Source organism: Vulpes lagopus, chromosome 1 (assembly GCF_018345385.1).
Source record: "Vulpes lagopus strain Blue_001 chromosome 1, ASM1834538v1, whole genome shotgun sequence".
NCBI classification, from domain to species: Eukaryota; Metazoa; Chordata; class Mammalia; order Carnivora; family Canidae; genus Vulpes; species Vulpes lagopus.
Genome location: NC_054824.1, coordinates 121,154,166 through 121,175,043, shown reverse-complemented (window position 1 = coordinate 121,175,043; position 20,878 = coordinate 121,154,166). Strand labels below are relative to the sequence as shown.

The following is a 20,878-nucleotide window of genomic DNA, read 5'->3' as shown; positions in this document are numbered from 1 at the left end:
CTCCCTCTGCCTGTGTCTCTGCCTCTCTCTCTATCTCTCTGTGACTATCATAAATAAATAAAAATTTTAAAAAAATTAAAAAAAAAAAAGATAATGTGTGCCTTGTGAAATTAGTCCCGTTACCTTGCAGATATACTTGTCACAGTTAAACATTAGAATGCTGCTATTCATTCTTTTGTTTTCATTTGTTCAACATTGACTAAATCTACGCTATATATCAAGCATCTGGCTAGGCCTACAGCTATGGAGATATACACGACACATCGATCATCCTCACAGAACTCAGGTAAATGGAGGAACCAACATGTAAACACGTTCTGTGATGTTCATAGAATGCCATATGGGTTGGAACAAGGGTATGGGGTAGATGGAGAGTCTGCTTGGAAAGGCCAGGAGGCAAAATTTGAACCCAGTCCCGTGGATGGTAGGATTCAAAGTGCAGGGAGAAAGGGCATTCCAGGCAGGCAGAGGAAGCAGAAAATGAAGGTAGTAGTCTGAAAGGGCTGGCAGGTGTCACTGCAGGATTGGCAGGCTGCTTGTGTTAGAATAGCATCGTAAAGGATCAGGCTCCGGAGCTAGATCACCTGAGCCCAAACCCTGTGAGCTTGGGCAACTTTACTACTTTCTCAATGCTTTGGTGTCTGCATCTCTTGCACATCCTGAGACTTAAATAACCCATAATGAAATAAGTCAATACATGTAGAGGCTTAGAACAACACTGGCATAGAGTAGGGAGTCCTCAGAGTAAGTTAGCTGACCTCCGGTAATACTAGTTGTTTATTGTTCTTTTTGGCGATGTGACTTTTGAGAAGTTATACTGACTCATTCAGAACACTGAGACATCATGAGGACTTATCACTGGGTGGCTTTTGGACAGAGGAGCCTCAAAAGGTGAACCCCAGACATTAACTCCTCAGTTGTTTGTGGAGTCCTGGGAAGCAGAGGCTCCCTAATGCATTTATTGCTTGTTCTAATCTCTGTATCTCAGGTTCTGGCTCCTCGGGCCAGAGGCGTTTCAAATAAAAAAGCAGTCTCTCCTCTGTGGAATGAGTGAACTGTCTCGAGCTCTGTATTGATTTGCTGCCCTGTGACAGAAGTCCCCAGACAGTTGCTGGATGCACGTGTTACTACTCATGGAACAGCTGGGCCATGCTTTTCATCTCTATCCTGTCTGTTCCTATTTTTCCGCCAAACTGTTGATATGTTGATTACATTTAGCCCAGAATCTTTCAGTGACACATTTTCCTGTGATAGGGCAATTCTCCAGGTGCCCAGAGTCAAGTCACCTTTTTGGGTCATCCTTCCTGTACTGAAGGGATGTGTCCCCCACCAGGTGGCAGTGGAGTCAAGGTTGGCATGGCCAGCTGAGGCGGATTCCACTGAGACAAGATTTAAGGATCAAAAGATGCAAGCCACTGCTTTGCTCACAAACGTGATCTATTTATTAAAACAAGGGCAAACTAGATTATTTAGTAATGCATGAAAACTGAAGATAGCCTTTATAGCAAACCATGTTTGTCAGTGCTTCACATTTTTAAAAAATTGAGATATGATTGACATATAACATTATATTCATTTCAGGTGTCCAGCATAATGGCTTGATATTTGTGTATCTTGCAAAATGATCACAATAGGTCTAGTTAACATCCATTGCCATATGTAGTTATAAATTTTTTTCCTTGTAATGAGTACTTTCAAGATCTACTCCCTTAGCAACTTTCAAATCTACAATACAGACTCTAGTCACTGGAAGTTTGTACCTTCTGAGTGCTTCATTTTTTTAATATGATTTTTTAAAAAGATTTTATTTATTCATGAGAGAGAGAGAGAGAGAGAGCGAGCAGAGATATAGGCAGAGGGAGAAGCAGGCTCCATGCAAGGAGCCCGATGCAGGATCCGATCCTGGATCCCAGGATCATGCTCCGAGCCAAAGGCAGACACTCAACCACTGAGCCACCCAGGTGTCCCAAGAGTGTTTCATTTTTAAACAATATGTTCATACTTCACTTTCATGAACTGGAATCAAAGCACTGTAGTTTGTCCCCAATTAGCAAAGTAATCCTTTTGAAATGTCCAGAATTAATCTGTTATTTCTTCTATCAAATATAGAAAAATCTTGCTTCTTCCTGCTAGAACTTTATACCTGAGTGCAAAGAACTCATTCCCTCAAAATGACTAATAAAAAGGAAAGGATAAAGGTAGGGTCCTCATTAGAATTTCTTCATTTCGGGGAGTTTTAGAATGCCAAATTTTGATTTCCCTAATCCGCCCTTTCTCTCTCTCTAGCAGTGAGAGAGAGAGATTTCCCTTCTCCTTTTTCCTGTTTCTTCATTTATACATCATCCCAGAGAGCTTACAGCACTGCTGAGAGTCAGAGCTGGATTAGTGAAAGGCAAATGTAAGGAGATGGACTGGCATAGAAGTTGAATGAGAGCTTGAATTACCTTCTTACACAGGTCACATCAATTGCTCTCTCTCCCTTTCTTGGTGTGTGAGATATTTGAAGGCTTGGCCCTGGCATCATTTTGGTGTTTTGTGAGTAAACACAGTTCCAGAGGTGAGGGTAGTAAAATTGCACACCCAGAGTGCTTTGCCCAAGTGACTCAACTTGGCCTCTGAGTCATCCTTCATGTGGTCCAACCAGGAAAAGCCTCAAAAAATACTGAGGTGCAGCCCGCTCTTAAGCCCCCAATAAGCTTACTCGAAATTTATTTGCCTCTTGATCTAAGTATTTTATTTAAGGGGAAAAGAGAATTTTTAAGACTAACTATATGTCTCTTTTTTTTTCATACAGAAAACTTCTCCTGAAAAGATCTGTAGGTAAGTTTAAAGAAAAAGAAAGCAAAACCCAAAGCCCTCTAAAATAGAAGATTTAACCTGATTTTAAATGTTGATGATAAACTGTTAAGATTCCTATTTGAGATTTGACAGAATTTGTTATCAACAGCTACATTCCCCCATTTTGTGTCTTATTCTAAATTTTACTATCTCTTTCTTTCACTGGTTTTCTTCCCTGAAATATTCTGTTCCTAAGGGGAAAATAATCTGTAGATTTCATCACTGATGCCCAAAACTTCACTAAGAATTGTGCAATACTGATGGGAGAAGGACAATGGAAAACATGGAAAATGACTTCAAACTTTTAAAATAATGTTTGCAATTTATTGAGTCTTTATGATTCCTATGGTGGGAAAAGCACTGCCTGCAAGGTCAGAGATCTGAGTCGTGATCTTGGGCCACAGCAGAGTGACTAAGGGCAGGCTTCATTGCCCTTCGAGCCTGGGGCGGAACCATGAGCTGGGCTGGACTCTCAGGCAGGTCCCTGGGCCCTCGGTGTGCTGACCTGTAACCCTGTTCTCTGGCTGCTACCTGCCTCCTCTGCCATAGCTCTGAAGCTCAGTCCTGAAGATAGAGAACCAACAGAAATGCTTTGACACATGGATTTAGGACTTTTTGTTTCAGATGTTTCTGGGCTTTCATCCAGTCTCTTATTTTGCTTTATTACAGGCTGCTACTTGCGGAAAAAACAAAACAAAACAAAACATAACACTCTCAGGACTTATCCTCTCGTTTAAAAGATTAGCAGGTGTTAAAGAGAGGAATTAAAACCCACTAATACCTGATATAATCATGTATTGCTCAAAGCCAAGGTTGGTGGGAAACTAAGTGCTGTCTCACACCTGGCAGTCCCCCATGTCCTATCAGCCTCAAGGGGCTGTTTGAGAGGACCTCTAACATTCATTGCCTGTGAATGAGGAAGCATCCTATATCTGATACAGCCTTCTACTCTACGCAGACACCAAATCTATTAGGGTTCTCGTTGTCTCCCACCTAAAACCTACCTAATCCTGTGCAGTCCCAGAAACACTTCCCATAGCCTCTCCCCCATTTACCTCACCCTTTGCCTCTGAGTCTCTTGTCAATCTGCTGCCGTGGAGTCTTTTCCGGGCTTTTTGTACATGTGTCCTAAAAGTTGGCAAGGCTATAGAAGGGGGGTGGGCTGATGTGGAGGACCTTCCTGTGCCTCGGATGTCTGGTGTCGTTCTGACCTTCCCAGGGCTGTGGGTCCCCAGCTCTGAGCCCACCCGGCCACGCTAGGTGCGTTCTGCATATTTGACAGAAATGCCACACGAATGACAATGACATTGTGACCTCCTCAGTATGTCATGTCAGAAGGCTCAGGATGTAGGTCTGTCCTGTCATTGGAGCTGTTACATTTGATCATTTGGTGAGGTTGATGCACAAAAGATTTTAATGTGCTTTACATGGTGCTTTCTTTTTCCTGAGAGGTGGATCTGCAGTCTGATTTACCAGTTTTTTTACTAGTGTATTTTTGGGGATCTGCAGTTAAAAAAAAATCTCTTATTATCTGTTTCATGGGCATCATTGTTTTTCTTGCATGAGCCAGCCATGGTTTTGCAAATGTCCTGCAAGTGCCCGTGTCCTGGGAAATGGCCAGCTGAGCCCCAGGGAAGGGACTGTCTGGTCCCTGGTGGAGCACACAGTTGGAAATGGCCTAGGTAGCGGGGTTCTCAGAGGAGGAACAGGGGCACGGGGCTGGGTCTCACAGGGTGTCGGCCTTGTGCAAGCGCCTCCTGATGTCTTCCAACCCCCATGCTGTCTGGGAAACCCTTTGATGTTGAAAGGTGAAGCTGCCTGTGTTCTCTCCCTTTGAATAGCACCCTCTTCCTTCTGGCTGCCGCAGGATGCCTTCCCTTCAATGACCCCCAGGTAAGTCCAAGGGCATTCATTTTGCCTTCCAAGTGTCTTCTACTCTCTGCAGCCTGTGTGTGTGAGCAGAACTCCTAGTCCTTCCTTTGAGAATCAGAAGAACCCCAGCCTGTGCAAAGGCATTTAAAAGCTTCCGGGCTGGGTACCTCTTGGCCAGCTCAACACCTTTTCTGCAGGACTTTACCTTCTCTCCAGGCCTGCAGCAGAATGGCAGAGCTCTGGTCTCTGGGTGCCGTGATGGGTGCCACTAGCCCTCAGTCTGTGCTGGGAGGACCCACAAGCCCCAGGCCCCCAGGTCGAGTACCCTAGCCTCCTGCATGGAGGCGAAGTTGAGTTTCCCTCTCATCCCCGAAGGCCTCATCTGCAGAGTGATTTTCGCTTATTTGCCTGAGTTTTTCCTTACTAGGCCCTGAGGCCCCACCCCTACCCCCCAGTAGTCATCTCGCGGTGGGTCTGTTTTCTCTCTTTTCTCTCCCAGCATTTATTAAGTTCCCATCAAGTGTCAGGCACTGAGCCAGGCTCTGGGGACACAAAGAAAAATTATCCTCTTGCAGGCAGAAGTCAGAATCTCATAAGAGCAAAAGGGAGGAGGACAGATGAGAAATAGATTATTATAACACAGGGAAGCCAGGGCTCTGTCCTGGGGAGATACGGGACATAGTGAGGCACTTAAGAATACTTGGGGACCCAGGAAGTAGGAAGAGCTAGCAATTATAAGGAGCTAGCTATGTGCCAGACTCTGTGCCAGTGCTTTATGTGCCTTATTTTATTTAAAATCTCATAGTTTCACAAGGAGAGGGACTCTTATTGTCTCCATTGCGTAGCTAAAGAACAACGAGGACCCAAAGATCACCAGCCCACAAATAAGTGGGGCTTTCAGAATTTACATAGACCTTTCTAATGCTAGAGCCAGACTCTGCTCTCTGGACCTAAATCCTAAAGGGTGAGGAGGTGATGGCCAGGAGAAGAAAGCAGGTGTGGGCACAGTCATGGGGTGTCGTGTATTCTGTGATTCAACTTTAGTGAGCACTTACTGTGTGTGTAACCCTGTGCAAATTCCTGCCCTGCTGGAATTTATAGGCTAGTGGATGGTGGAGAAAGAGATAGGTGACAAATGAAATGGAATGTGTCAGATGAGATAAACTTCTACAGAGAAAAATAAGAAAGTGAAGAAGAGAGGGAGTGCCCCTTGGCTGAGTTGATGGGGGAAGTGTTTGGGCTTGGGGAAGTGCAAGGTGTGACTTTCCCTGGAAGGGGTGCAGTAGATGGGACTGGTGGGGTTGACAGGGGATTGTCATAGAGATCCTAGGGTGCCATGAGTTTGGATTTTATCCTGAGGTCACTGGGGGACTATTGAGTGATTTTAAGCAGTAGGTGACACCATGGGATCAGTGTTTTAGAGATGTGGTGTGGAGAATGGGAAAAAGGGGTGCTGGAGGCAGAGAGCCCTGTTAGGAAGATATCATAGGCATCAGGGTGAGAATTGAAGATGAACTGGCCAAGGCCCCAGAGTCCTGTTGTGGCACCCTTGGTTGGCACTATGCATTGACAGTTAAGGTTTCTGGTTGTCACACTAGATCCCATTTGTCTCTTCTTATAGCTGTTTTATTATTTTTTTAAATCCTGTGTTACAGTTTGATCCCAATGGATATTTCTGGGCTGTAATTCACTTATTCTGTGTAGGTAAGTTTTAAAAGAATGCTTACTTAAAGAATTGAGGCTTATTACTTAGACCTTCTTATATATCCACTTTTCGGTAACCCTGAGCAATAGGAAGATTACAGATAAGGTGTCAAGGTTGAAATTAAATGGGGATTTTCTGATCTTGTTCTCCTGAAATGTTTCCATTTCTGACATAGTCTCCTCTTTTTCTCCACAAATACTAACTCACTCACCACGGCTCTGGCCCTGCTGGCTCAAGGCAGAAGCGTGGAGAAGTGCTGGTTGGTCTTCTCTCAAAATGCTGAGAAGAGATCCAGAAGTTTGTGTTGGAAACATTGTCTTTCAGCAGTATATGCAAAGAAATGTGAGCGAGTGAAATAAAAGGGCCATTTGACTTTATTTCACATCATACGTTTGGTGTTTAGGGGGAAAGCAGGGCCCTGATTGTGTTACACAGGGTTCAGAAATGGAGCAGCCGTGTTCCTTTCTCCTGTGCATCCTGCAGAGGAGGTTGAAAGCTTCCTGTGAATTGTATCCTTCTGCTGATCATGAGCCCTCCCAGCCCAGAAGCATTCTCTATACCGAGTGGTTATCACTGGGGATGACTGCATTAGCATCCTGGACATCCTCCAGAGTGTTGTTGCGCCCCCTGTCAGCCGTGGGTGACCTGTGTGGGAAGAGCAGCCTTCCTCCAAGTGGATTTTGTGCTTCCCAGCAAGTGCGGGCCACCCCTTATGCAGGATGTCCTGTGCCAGTAACACCCACTGCTTCATTTTCAGGGGCTTATAAGATAGTGCAGAAGTCCCGGAAACCCAACGCCTTAAGGTAAACTTCTAAAGTGTGCTGGGGGGATCCCTGGGTGGTGCAGCGGTTTGGCGCCTGCCTTTGGCCCAGGGCGCGATCCTGGAGACCCGGGATCGAGTCCCACGTCGGGCTCCCGGTGCATGGAGCCTGCTTCTCCCTCTGCCTGTCTCTCTGCCTCTCTCTCTCTCTCTCTGTGACTATCATAAAAAAAATAAATAAATAAAGTGTGCTGGGTTGTTGTTTGGTTAAAACAAAGGGATGAAACCCAAGGTGTCTTGAGCTTGTTCTGTTCAGCCAGAGACTGTGCATGTGTGGGTTGTGGTGAGGGCAGCAGCCAGGCGCCTCTGAAACCTTTTCTCCTGCTCTTGGGTCATTCCAGGCAGGATCCACTAGCACCTGATCCTACTGGTCGTCAGCAATGTGCAAAGAACAGGGGGGCCCTCTGTCCTCTTACTTCATGGGCAAATTTTTACACAACAGTTTTTTTTTTTTTTTTTTTTTTTTTTTTTTTTTTTTTTTTTTAATTTTTATTTATTTATGATAGTCACAGAGAGAGAGAGAGAGGCAGAGACACAGGCGGAGGGAGAAGCAGGCTCCATGCACCGGGAGCCTGATGTGGGATTCGATCCCGGGTCTCCAGGATCGCGCCCTGGGCCAAAGGCAGGCGCCAAACCGCTGCGCCACCCAGGGATCCCTTTTTTTTTTTTTTTTTTTTTTTTTTTAATTTTTATTTATTTAAACACACAACAGTTTTATAAAAATTGTGTAACCTGCTGCTTGGGGGGCCCCAGTTTACTTCTTCCAGTTCAGAGGCCACCTCTTTTTTCTTGTTTCCCTAGCCCCTTCCTAACTTGACTTTGTTTAGATCCAGAATTTCCCGTCATGAGCTCTGTGCTGGGGTAAAATGAGGCCTCTGTTGTGGGCAGTCAACGGACCAGCCTTAGCAAATGTAAATGAAAGAGAGAGTGGTCCCTGCATGGGTTGTGCTGCAGCTGGACTGGTTTGCTGGCTTCTGGGGTTTGAGGCCCACCAGGGAAGGACCCCTGGGAGAAGGTTATACACTTGGAGGCTGTGACTACAGGTCCGTAAAACACCTCTTGTTCCTTTAATGAAGTGTTTCTGCAGCAAGAAGCCAGTGGAGTTGCCAGATAAAATACAGGATGCCCAGTTAAATTTGAATTTCAGATAAGTAGTGAATCCTTTTTTTAGTGTAACTATGGCCCATGTGATATTTGGAATATAGTTAAACATAAGTCTTTATTTGAGATTCAGATTTATTTGGGTGTCCTGTATTTTTATTTGTCAAATATGGTGGCCCTAGAAGTTGGTCCAATGGCCTGAAAGAGTTGACACTCCTCTCCCAGTGGCAGATGTAGGAGCTAATCTGCCACAGGTGAAAATGTGTGTGCTACTACTAAACTAGGAAATGTTTTTTAAAAATGAACCAGGAACAAGTTTCGAATATAAAATACCCTTCATACCATTTTTAAATGTAGAAACTCAGCCATAGATATAATTTATTAGTAGAATATAATGTCCCTTTTGTGTATGTGAAACATTTCTATTATTTTACATGTTTTTTCTTTTTCTTTTTTTCTCATTCCTTAGCGACATTGAGCAGCAGTACTTAAACTATATGTTCAGGTAAAATATAATTTACATTTTCAAAGAACAACTCATATCTTTCTAGAGCTAATGGATTTTTATTTCCCAATAATATTTTGATTAGGGGGTGCTGAGCCAGTATGCCTACCAGAAAGGCAAGCTAAATAATTTGTAAGATGACTAGAAGTTGAGAAAACCAAATAGCAGTTCGGTACATAGACCAGGCAAAAGGGACCTCTTTCTGACTCTCCATTTCAGAACATCATACCTCTCTCCATGAAGTATGGAGTCTGTAAGGCTAAGAGGACATTTCTTCCCAGGGCCCACAGTCTCTCTTCTAAGCTGGAACCTAGAATTCTCTGCTCAGGAGGTCCTGAGCTTGATTCCAAGGTTTCCTATCTTTCCAACTCATTCCTAGACCCAAGCAGTGTCCAAAGACAGGCTGTTAGTAGGGGAGGAGGTGTGCATGGAGGGTGGACTTGCAGGCTGATGTGCCCACACACAGGTGTATGAGGCCTCAGGATGGAGCCTGGAGTAGAGAGAGAAGGGGGCTCATTGGGAGCCAGGAGCCAGGGGTTGAAACTGTCCATGCCACTATGTTCTGACATGAACCTCCAGTGACTCTAAGAATTCTAAATCTTAATCTAGACTTCCAGGTTGTTTTTGAAGGTATAGTTATTAAGGTAGGATGAAGTTTGAAGTTTGATTTATAACATTTAAATGTAGTATATGGACTGCTGTTTGTACCCTTGCCCCAACCCAAACAGAGGATAGAGCTCTGTCTACTAAATAGAATAGCCGCAGAGGAAGAAGGGTGGGATCTGCTGCTGGGAGCCCCAGCTTGCCCTAATGCATGACTGCTTGCAAAGATGACCCAGGCTGGGGATGTGCTGCTCAGCATTTGGTCACGCTGATTTTTGCAGGAAGTTCATCTTAAAACGTTCAACATGAGCCGTATTCTTCATCTGCAGATAAAGCTCATAAATATTGTAGTTTATTAAAATGCCTTTTTGAAAGGATCCACCGCAAGCATGGCTGTGGGCCTCTTTTGTACTCTGCTGAAAACAATCATTAGTTCTACTCTGGCCAGACACACCAGCTGCCTTTTTAAGAGGCGCTTCTGAAAAATGCAGAAGGCCCTTGATGTTTAACATGTTCCCATAACATCAGAACACTTTGGGCCTTTCTTCTTCTCCATAGAACTTAGAGTCCACTCTAACGGCAAAGGAATGAGAGGATGGAAAAGTGAGCCTCTGTGACCCCTGACTCATTCTCCTGCCAGCCCGATTCCCTACCATCCCCAAGTGAGGACACCCACTGCCCTTGAGCCTGGTGCTCAATGCTTCCTGGCTGGGCCTGCCACACACCTGGCTAAAGCCACAATTCTGTTTCCTAGTCTTCTTTCAGTACCTGTGATGAAGACGTGTGAATCAGAATGAGGGCCGCCGTTCAATTTCCCCTGGCCATGGACACTGATGGGTTCCTCAGATCCATGCAGCAGATGTACTGGTTGCTGCCAGCTGGGAGCTCTGCCTGCTGGGGCCAAGAACTAGTTTGGTCTCCATTTTTTTTTGAGAGAAGCCAGTGGTTGAGTGATTCTCTACTTTGGCACATACAACTATTTTCTTGAGGGTGTATTTGCTCCCTGACGCTGACCTTCCCTGTTTCTCATATAAACAGAGGTCTAAGGCCCAAGGCAGATGGGAAAGGCTGAAGGAAGGAACAAAGGAGGAGGTTGTATCTGGGGCTGAAAATAATATGGGCTTCACCAGCATTTTAAGAAATATAAGACATTTATAAGGAATGATTATGGGATGTATGCCTAATGCCATTTCCTTTTAACATAAGCAGACATTATTAAATATTAAATAAAAAATTATCATATGTTCCCTGCTGCTACCCCACTTTCTCATTTTGCAGGTGAAATTGTGTGTGTGTCAAAGGGAAATAGGAGTTCTGTAGGGGGTATGACTTTGATTGGACTTCATCCTGTGGAGAACATATTTTTCTCCTATTTTCCCATTATATTTCCTATAGAGGAAATATAGGAAATAGAGGAAGGCTTTCTGTTTTGCTCATTGCCGTATTCCCAAATTAGAACCATACCTGGCACTGACCAGGCATTCAATAAACAGCTATTGAATGCATTTTAAAAGTCTGCTGTTCATGTGTCATCATATGCCTTTTATATGATTTCTTCTTTAGAGTTTACGTGTCACATAGAGTCTTAGAAATGTAGGGGGCTTCAAGTTACACTTCTCTTCAAACATATGCCCACCACAAATAATCATAGAGGCGATTAATTACAATTCCAAAAACCTACTATATGTTTGGCCCTGTTGGGCACCTGGAATCCAGAAGGAATTTTAAAAGGTGGCTCTTGCCCCCGAGGCTATCACAGAGTAGGAATTAGGAGTGGCGTGCCACTAGATTTGCAAAACTCAAACAGAGATTAGGGAACTCATTTAATTATTTCTCCTTATTTTTATACCTTAATATTTTATTGTAGGGACATCCTTTGGGATGATGCCAGTGATGGGATTTGGGGTACCATGGCAAGCCCTCGGAGATATATTGGGATGGAGAGGGGCCTCTTCTATCCTGCCATTGGAGTCATAACTTCTGCTGCTGAAGTTATAACCAAAAGGGGACTCAATGAGATAAAATAAGGGAGTATATACAGAGTCTCTGTTTGCCAAAGAAAGAATAGATGGCAAGCAAAGGACAGAAAGTCTCCAGTCTTGCTTGTAGTGTGCGTATTTTTTGTAACTACATGTCAGGCCTGTCTTATAAACCTACAACTGCTGAATGACCCAACGTGTGGCTCTTCTTTATTGCCTCTCTCCTGACCCTCCTCCCTTCCTGCCCCTTTGCATGATGCCACTTCTTGGAGCCATCAGACAACCAGTACTACAGAGGCAGAGCAGAGAAAGAGATGGAGAAAAACAGAAGTGGTGCAAAGAGTTAACCCAGGGGCAGGGAGGGGCAGAGCTGTCAAGCTCACAGTGGCTTCCTTGTTCAAACTGTCCTTTACACTGCCTCTAATGTCACCAACTAGGGACTTTGCTGGTTCTCCACCTCAGTGCCCTTTAGTGCACCCGGGGGCTGTAACAAATGAAAACAACTGATGCCTGGATCTTGCCCTTAGAGATTCTAACCAGGGTGTTAGCTATTCTGATGCATAGCCAGTATTAAGAACTAGAGTAGTCTGTCTAGCATTAAAAATTTAAAAAAATCCCCTCCTATCATATGGGACAAAAAGTTGTATTCCTAACCTCTAACCAGGTAGCTGCTGGGGTCGCATGGAGTTGCAATGGAAGAGGTGTAGAAGGTGGGCCCGGGGCAGCGTGAAGGCGTGGTAGGCAGGTACTAGGAGATGGGAGAAGCTTCCAGAGAGGAAGATGGGACAATACCAAGGACCAATATGGCCAGCATCAGAACACTCCTCCTCCTCTTCATCCTTTTCAGCTTCTATTGCAAATCAGTCCAGGTAATTTCCAGGCACATAGTTGATGGAATGGATCATTTTGTGGGCTGTCTTCTTGAAAATTTAACTTAACCTCCGAGAGAATTAATTTTATGGCAATGGTAGATTTAGCTCATGCTTGACAGCTTGTTTTTCAGTTGCAGCCTATGTGTAATTCAGAGTTTGCTTTGTTTAGCTTACAAATACTCTTGGCAGATGAGGTGAGTGTGGTAATAATCAGCCATACATACAGCTGGCCTCGGAACGAGGTGTGGGTCCTTGGTCCGTCCTGGAGTACAGTCCACCAACCCTCCTGCGGTGCCAAAACCTGAGGCTTCTCAGGAGATCTCACCCTCTCGCTGATGAGTGAGACCATTTGGTGCCAATAGTCTGCTTTTAAGCAGATCTCCCCGTTTCGGAGCAGAACTAGTGGCAACGTACATTGCTGTTTTCTCGGTGCTGGGGAGGACTTCCTCACTGCTCTGCTGTTTCGTTTTCAGCGTGGTGCTCCTGGCAGTCGCGTCTCATCCCACAGGTAAGCCTGTTTGTTTGTTTGATGCTGCCCATTCCACCCAGTGCTCTGGCCCAGTTGTATCTGTGCGGGACGTTCTATAAGAGAACATGGCTTGCCTTCCAGGACGGGAGCACAGGGGTTAGGCATCACCCACGTACTTGAGATGGGTCTCAGTGACCCCTTGTGGGTTTACTGCCCGCGAATTTATTCTCACCCCTTCTTGAATTTTGTCGTATGTGTTTTCATCGGGTGCGGTCTCAGCTGTCCAGACAGGTTTGTTATCTGCCCGACGAACGAGTAGAGTACTCTTCTCTTCTTCTCAAGCTCCTTCAAACATCTAGAATTGCTCTTCAATCCTAGTGCGAAAGGATTTGGTGAGAAAGTTCCGATTCACCCTACTTCCAACTGACATTCTTTCATACATTTTTATCATGTGTGATCATACACTATTCATAATTGCAGATTAAGGAAGTTGAGGCTTAAAGCTTCCCTTTGGGGATGGCTAGGTGACTCAGCGGTTAAGCATCTGCCTTTAGCCCAGGGCCTGATCCTGGGATCCCAGGATCGAGTCCCACCTCGGGCTCCCTGCATGGAGCCTGCTTCTCCCCCTGCAATATCTCTCTCTGCCCCTCTCTCTGCAGAGTCTCTGCACCTCTCTCTCTGTGTCTTTCATGAATAAATAAATAAAAATCTTTATAAAAGCTTTCCTTTGCCCTGTTGGCTGCCTTGGTGACTCTAGAGTTGTTTTTCAGATTCAAGAATTGCCCACAATACTGTGTTCCATTGTGAGTTTTTTTTTTCTTACTCTGAAAGGTTTTGAAGTTGATGCCAAAGATAACAACATCATATCTGCGTGTGGTATGGCTGGAAATACACATTTTATTGGTCATGCTCCTTCAACTCATGTCTTTTGGCCATTTGTGGGGCAGAAGGCCTTTCCCGAGCCCTCAGAGTCTCAGCTGAAATGAGAAAGGTGAACTGGGCTCTTTGCAAAGCCCTTTCTAGCTCCTGTTGTGCCCTGAACAATGATTGCTCTCTGTTGGTGCCTTTAGCTACTTCAGACTGTTTGAGCTAGTCTCCTGAGGGAACTGTTGATAGTGATTCATTGTTTCTGGATTGTATATGACCCATCTGAACCCATGTCTCATGAGGATAATTTGAATTATTCTTTTTTCCAAGCGTTATTCTACACTGGCCCTCACTAGGCACATGTGCTGTTTTCTGCCCATGCCCACAGCCTGGTGTTATGTCTGGACTATGAGGTTTGGTGCTGAGTGCCCTCTGCATTCTCATGTGTTGAAAGCCTATCCTTTGTAAAATAAAAATTGTATGAAACCCATGGTGTGAACCCTACCTGTTTTTGCTCACCCGAGCTGGTGCTTGTCTGCCTCTAAGTATGCCTCTTGTCATTCTTTCATGCAGCCAGGAGGTTGCCACCCAAGAGACATTCACAAGCCCCTTAAGCACCCTCCCCCTTTGAAATGTGTCTTGGTCAAAGCCTTTGGAAAATTCTCTGCTTCTCCTTGGTTTGCATGCTCGTTTGCTCCCTGAGTGACAAGTGGTAGATTTTGATGAATGATTCTCCCCTAAAGAAATCACTCTGCCTTTCAACTAAGAGGTGATGTTCGTTCGTTCATTCCTCATGATTCTCAGAACTAGAAGGAGCCTTAGTGATTATCCAAGGTGCTGCTACATTTTACAGTTGAGGAAATTAAAGCCCAGAACAGTTAAGGGACGTGGCCAAGATGGTGCAGGGGAGGTGAGTAGTAGAGAGAGACCAAAGTTTAGGTCCTGACCCTTCTCCCAGGTCATTCCCCATACCGGTACTAGGTAAGACACAGTAAATCCTTCTTTTCAAAGGCTTCTTTTTCAGTGATCCTGCAGTTTATTATAAAGTTTCTGGAGTGAATGAATACTTTTATACAATGTTACTAAATTTCCTTTTGGAGCTTCTCTTGGCTTTTGGTTTGGTTTGGTTTTGAGAGAGAAAGTGTATGCATGTGCATGCAGGGGGGCTGGGGAGGGACAGAGGGAGAGGAAGAGAGAGAGAATCTTAAGCAGGTTCTACACTCAGCTTGGAGCCTGATGTGGGGCTCAATTTCACAACCCTGAAATCATGACCTGAGCCGAAATCAAGAATCAGATGCTTAACCAACTGAGCCACCCAGGGGTCCCTGGAGCTTCTCTTAGTTTGAGGAGCATTTGCCTACCAGTTTCTAAGCACCGTGATGCTGGTAATAGTTTATACAGTTTGACCAACATTCCCACATTTCACCTTGAGTTATTGCTAAACTTTTAGGCTAATGCAAGAATAGCTTGGGAACTTACTCTCTGGAAACACCAAGTAGTCAACAGCCTATAGTTGTAGAATGGTCTAGGCAGAAGAGTAATTTAAGATAGGCCTCAGGTTCTTTTTGAGGTGATGAAATGTTCTGGAATTCCATAGTGGAGATGGTTGTGTAACTCTGTTAATATGCTAAAAACCACTGAATTTTTAAAAATGTATAGGGCATATGAGCCACCTGGGGGGCTCAGTCAGTTAGGCATCCAACTCTTGATTCCAGCTCAGATCATGATCTCAGGATTGTGAGAAGTTGTGCAGTACACAACCTGAACAACTGTAAGCAGTGGCTCTTTGCTTCAAAAAGCACCTGAGTACGGTAAAATGGTTATATTTTTGGGGTAGAATAGATCACTAAGGTAGATAGATATTAAGGTAGAAATTTGGTATGAAAAGTGATGAAAGCTCAGGATTTAGAAGAGTACTGAGGGATCAATTTTTCTCAGCTTTATAAAGCCAAATCAGTTGATGATTTGGCTCAACTCTTTGATGGATCCTGGAGATGTTTTCTCATAGCAGTATACAATCGATTACAAAGTTTCAGCAAATAAAACACCTGAGGAAATCTCTCTCCTCCAGAAATATTCAAGGACTGCTGTCATGGGGCAGCCCCAATTCCTTCCAATTTGTTAGCTTTCTCATTCGACCCCTGTGTAGTCTAGCCTGTTTTTAAGTTAGAACAATCCTTTATTTTTCCCAACTTGCTTATTATACTTTCCATCTAGAATGTCCACAGCAGGGCCTTGTATCAAGGAGAGTATATTCCTGATTCCCCACACCTGTACTAGGTAAGACACAGTAAATCCCCAAGGCCCAGGGGTGCAGTGTTTTTATGAAGGTTCTGTTAACAGTTTCTGGCACTTTATTTCTTAATTTATTAAAGTTTTATTTATTTAAGTCATCTCTACACCCAATGTGGGCTTGAACTCACAACCCTGAGATCAAGGGTCACATGTTCTACCCACTGAGCCAGCCTCACAATTGCTGACATAAAGCAGGGCTTTATTCCTTTTTGTTTCTTTTCACCTCTTCTTTTTTTTTTTTCCACCCATATCTTAATTATTTAGTAGGACTTTTAAAACATTAAAAAGTTGAGGTATAGGGGTGCCTGGGTGGCTCAGTTGGTTAAGCATCCAAATCTTGATTTTGGCTCAGGTCATGGTCTCAGGGTCATGAGATCAAGCCCCTGTGTTGGGCTGCACACTGAGCATGGAGCCAGCTTAAGATTTTCTCTCTCCCGAAAATGAGTGTAAATATCAGTGAGGGTGACAAAACATGAGAGATACCTAACTCTGGGAAATGAACAAGGGATAGTGAAAGGGGAGGTGGGCAGGGGGTTGGGGTGACTGGGTGAGGGCACTGAGGGGGGCACTTGGCGGGATGAGTACTGGATGTTATGCTAAATGTTGGCAAATTGAACTCCAATAAAAAAAATTTAAAAAGATTTTCTCTCTCTCTTACTCTGCCCCTCCACACTCCCTGCTTGCATGCACTCTCTCTCAAAATAATTTTTTTGAGGTATAATTTACATATATGATATGAAATGCACCTGTCTTATGTATACAGGTTGATCAATTTTGACAAAGGTATACACCTTTGTAGCTTACACTCCCGTTGAGAGACCATTTCTGTCACTAGTTTCCTCATGCCCCTTCCTCATTACTCCCTTCTCACCCACCACCAAACCCACCTTGGATCTGATTTCTGTTACCATAGATAAGTTCTGTTTATTCTAGAGCCTTGTATAGCTGTAAACAGGCAGGAAATACTCCTTTGTATCTGGCTCTTCATTCAATATAGTGTTCAGAGATTCATCCAGGTTGTTGTATGTATCATTAGTTGATTCCCTTTTATTACTAAGTAGGGTGCTATTGTATGAACATACCACCTTTTGTTTATCCATTCACTTGCTGATGCTCACTGGCACTGTTTCCAGTTTTTGGCTGTTATGAATAAAACTTCCATGAATGTTCTCTATTCTTTTTTTTTAATTTCTTTTTAAAGATTTTAAAATTTCTTTTTTTTTTTATTTCTTTTTTTTAATTTCTTTTTAAAGATTTTATTTTTTTTATAGCAGCAATGTCCACAATAGCCAAACTATGGAAAGTCCAGATGTCCATTGGCAGATGAATGGATAAAGATGTGAGATACATATATATTTTATATTATATAAATATATATAACATATAATATATATGTATATACATACACACACACAGTGGAATACTACTCAGCCATCCAAAAAAAAAAAAATGAAATCTTGTCATTTGCATGGATGGAACTAGAGGGTATTATGCTAAGCAAAATAACTCAATCAGAGAAAGAATTATTATATGATCTCACTCATATGTGGAATTTAAGAAACAAAACAGAGGATCATAGAAGAAGAGAGAAAAGAATAAAATAAGACGAAATCAGGGAGACAAACCATAAGAGACTGTTAATCATAGGAAACAAACTGAGGATGGCTGGATGAGGAGGTAGTAGGGGGACAGGGTAATTGGGTGATGAACATTAATGAGGGCATGTGATGTAATGAGTACTGGTGAATCACTGACCTCTACCTCTGAAACCAATAATCTGTTATATGTTAATTAATTGAGTTTAAATAAAATTTTAAAATAATAAAAATTAAAAATAAAGATTTTTATTTTTAAGTTATCTCTATACCCAGTATGGGGCTTGAACCTACAACCCAAAGATCAAGAGTCACATGCTCTACTGACTGAGCCAGTCATGTGCCCCACCCCCGCACCCCCAGCCCCTGTCCCGCCATGAACATTATTATACAAAACTTTTTTTGGACTTATATTTTCATGTCTCTTGGATAAATACCTAGGAATAGAATTTCTGTGTCTTAGAGCAGATGCACATTTAAGTTTTAAGAAAGTTTTCTAAAGTGTTTATACCATTTTATACCCATTGTCTCAGCAATGTCTGAGAGTTCAGTTGCTCCACAGCTTCACTAACATTTGGTGTTGTCAGTCTTATTTTAGCTAGTCTGCATGGTCTCTTGTTAGTGCTCGAGCTGTCCTTCTCACTCATTCCTGAGTGACCAGAAAGTGTTTCTGTAGGAGCAGATGATGACCCTTTGGGTTATAACCTTTAGAGTGCATTGGAGATGGTGGTAGGGATCAGATGGATAGTTCTCTTTATCCTGAGTGCGGACCCTGCCATTTTTCCCCCTCAGGGCACTGCATTTGCTTCTTGGTAGGTGCAATCTACCTTGCCATCTTTATCTTTCAACCTCATGATTCACACAGAGGCTTCAAGAGTTTTGGAACCTTGCTTCCCCTTGGACCATTTTAAGCAGTAGTACAGAAGAGAAATTCTTCCTCTGTTTGAAAGTTTGCATTTCCTGTTTGTACCAGGTCCCTCTGTTGTGTGTTCAAGAGGGAGAATTTCCAGGACCCAGAGAAGAGAGAGACCCACAGGAACCGAACCCAGAAATGACCTTGTTACCTGGTTGTGCCTTTTGTTCATATGTGATTTAAAGCAAGTACTGCTTGGTCTTGGAACCAACCTTCCATTTTCATGCCGGTTCTGAGGGCTAAAATGTGGTGAGAGGATGTGATGTTCAGATATCAAGCAGTCTTAAATGTAGTAAGATTGGGCTGCACTTTTCACTGTGGTGATTTCATGCTCTGATCTTCAAATAGATCGGATTCCCTCTCTCATTCAGAAAGTCAGCAGAATTTTACTGTGGCTCAGGAAGGGTAGGGTCCTGCTGTGATGGGCACTGGGTGATGTCTGCAAGTGTTGAATCACTATATTGTCCACCTGAAACTAAGATTACACTGTATATTCACTAACTGGAATTGAAATAAAAACTTCAGAAAAAGGGAAGGCCTAACCAGGGCCGTGGTGCAGAAGGCTGCACGTTGTTGCCTCAAAACGTGTTTACAACGTTATGTTCAGTTGTGTTCAACGTATGTTCAGTTACATAATTTGTGCTTAAATTGTGCATTCCACAATACCTGGTGCAGGAGCCTTGTCTTTGGAGCATCTCTACAAGGTTTTTAGGTTCCTAGATTTAGTTCTCACGAGTTTGGGCTGGCCAGCCATTCGCTGTCCCATCTTCGAGCATGGTCAGTAGCCTGTGCTGCGTGGAGGCTGGCTTGCACCCTTCTTGCTGGTGGAAGAGAAGCCAGGCTGAAGGCATTGGGGAGGGGTGGTGGAAGCATTTGAGACAGATTTGAAATTAAGGACCAGCATAGCCAGCTTGCTTCCCCATTCTCTGCAGGGGAAGCAAGAGGAGTTAGGTGTTTCAGGTACTCTGGGTTCAGTAGTGCTTAGCCTATTGCACTACTGATGATCCTAATGCAGTGGATAGGAGGTGAGGAAGGGACAGTCCCTCCTCTCAGGGACTGGCTGGTTTCAAAAGCAGAGACAGGCATGGGTCCACTAAGTACTGTGTGAGAGACGTGTAGAGGTCTTAGAAATGGCTCAAAGATAAGAGTGAGCTCTTCTCTCTCTCTCTCAGTAATTTATAGGATGAGTTTTTTAGGATTTGGGTGAAGGTTATCACATAACTGGTAAATTCCCTAGGACCATGGTTTCATTCCTTTGTCTTCCTCTCTCCCAGCCCACCTCTGACCATTGCACTGCCCGTCAGAGCCCCTCTGCAGCCCACGCTGGGCTGGGAAGGCTGCCCATGCCCCAGGAACCACCTGCTGGTGAGAGCCTGGGCAGGGGCGGGCGAAGGCAACGCCCCAGGAATCTCGAGGTCCTGCCCCTGGCTTATCTCTTCTCTGCCCTTCCTCGTCATCACACTGACTGCACTGCAGTTTCCTTCACACCTTCAGGGAAGTTGGCCCAGGACCACAGCTGGCAGAGAGACAGAGCAAACCCCACATGGACTGTCGCTTTGCCCACCTGCACAGGTCGGGGGGGCTCTGGCCGCCCTCTGGGGCTGGGGTGCCCAGGGTCACCTCACTGTTGCTTGTGTGCAGGAAGGGACCTCCACAGAAATTGTGCTGTTCCTGCACTACACACTTGAGCCCGATGGTGTCATTTGCAAAGCCTCTCCAACAGTGTGGGTCCGTGTGGACAGTGGAAGCGTTCCGGTGGAGTCATGGCAGGAAGAAAGCGAGAACTCTGAACCGCTTGTTGGGCTGCCCGAAAACCGGATCCCAAGAGATCCTCCCCTTTGTAGTTAAGCACACACATATATGCACCAATGAAAGAAAACAAAACAATAGTTGTGATTTTTAAAAAGCAAAAACAAAACCTCTAGGGAAGTGGAATTCAGGACTTTCCTTCCCATGAGGTGGTTGAATTATTTGAAATCGGTTAGGTCTCTGAGGAAGGATAGCAGCCCAGTCTGTCTCGTTCTGAAACTCTTGATTAATAAGTGCAGTGATGTAGGAACTGCTGCCTGTATGTTGCACTGCACACCTAACATACTGTGAGCCCTTAGGAAGCTCAGCCTTTCTTGCCCTGGTCCATCCAGATCTGAGAGACCGAGGCCTGGGGGTCTGGAAGGTCTGGCTCCTCCAGAGTCTCAGAAACTCCAGATTTGGGAGGATTAGGCAATCTGCTGTAGAAATGCTTAATTCCTTTTCTCTGGACATTTTTGGAAGGCTTTCTGCTTATTTAATCTCCTGACTTCTTGTTTGTGACCAAGTTCAAATTCCAGAGGGGGAAGCAGCCAATATGTGTGATTATTTCCTCTTGCACCAAGTGGAACTAAAAGAATGAACTTACTTCACTAGAAATAAATGTACCCTTTAGACCTTAAACCCAAATGAGTAAG

General features: G+C 44.1%; 1 protein-coding gene across 6 annotated transcripts in view; it reads left to right on the top strand.

The window, feature by feature from the left end:
• TMEM241 (transmembrane protein 241) overlaps nucleotides 1-20,878 on the top strand; it is a 112,791-nt gene that overhangs the window by 45,210 nt on the left and 46,703 nt on the right. For 5 of the 6 annotated variants that reach the window (XR_005990685.1, XR_005990689.1, XM_041774232.1 and 2 more), the window contains exons 6-12: nucleotides 2,795-2,820; nucleotides 4,680-4,731; nucleotides 6,366-6,414; nucleotides 6,653-6,757; nucleotides 7,173-7,218; nucleotides 8,806-8,841; nucleotides 12,769-12,803. Coding sequence is in view for 4 of the 6 variants with exons in the window: in XM_041774232.1 (XP_041630166.1) it covers nucleotides 2,795-2,820; nucleotides 4,680-4,731; nucleotides 6,366-6,414; nucleotides 6,653-6,757; nucleotides 7,173-7,218; nucleotides 8,806-8,841; nucleotides 12,769-12,803 (349 nt within the window). In the remaining 2 variants the exon portion in view is untranslated. The remainder of the gene's footprint in view (nucleotides 1-2,794; nucleotides 2,821-4,679; nucleotides 4,732-6,365; nucleotides 6,415-6,652; nucleotides 6,758-7,172; nucleotides 7,219-8,805; nucleotides 8,842-12,768; nucleotides 12,804-20,878) is intronic. The other variant, XM_041774245.1, reaches the window with a different exon arrangement.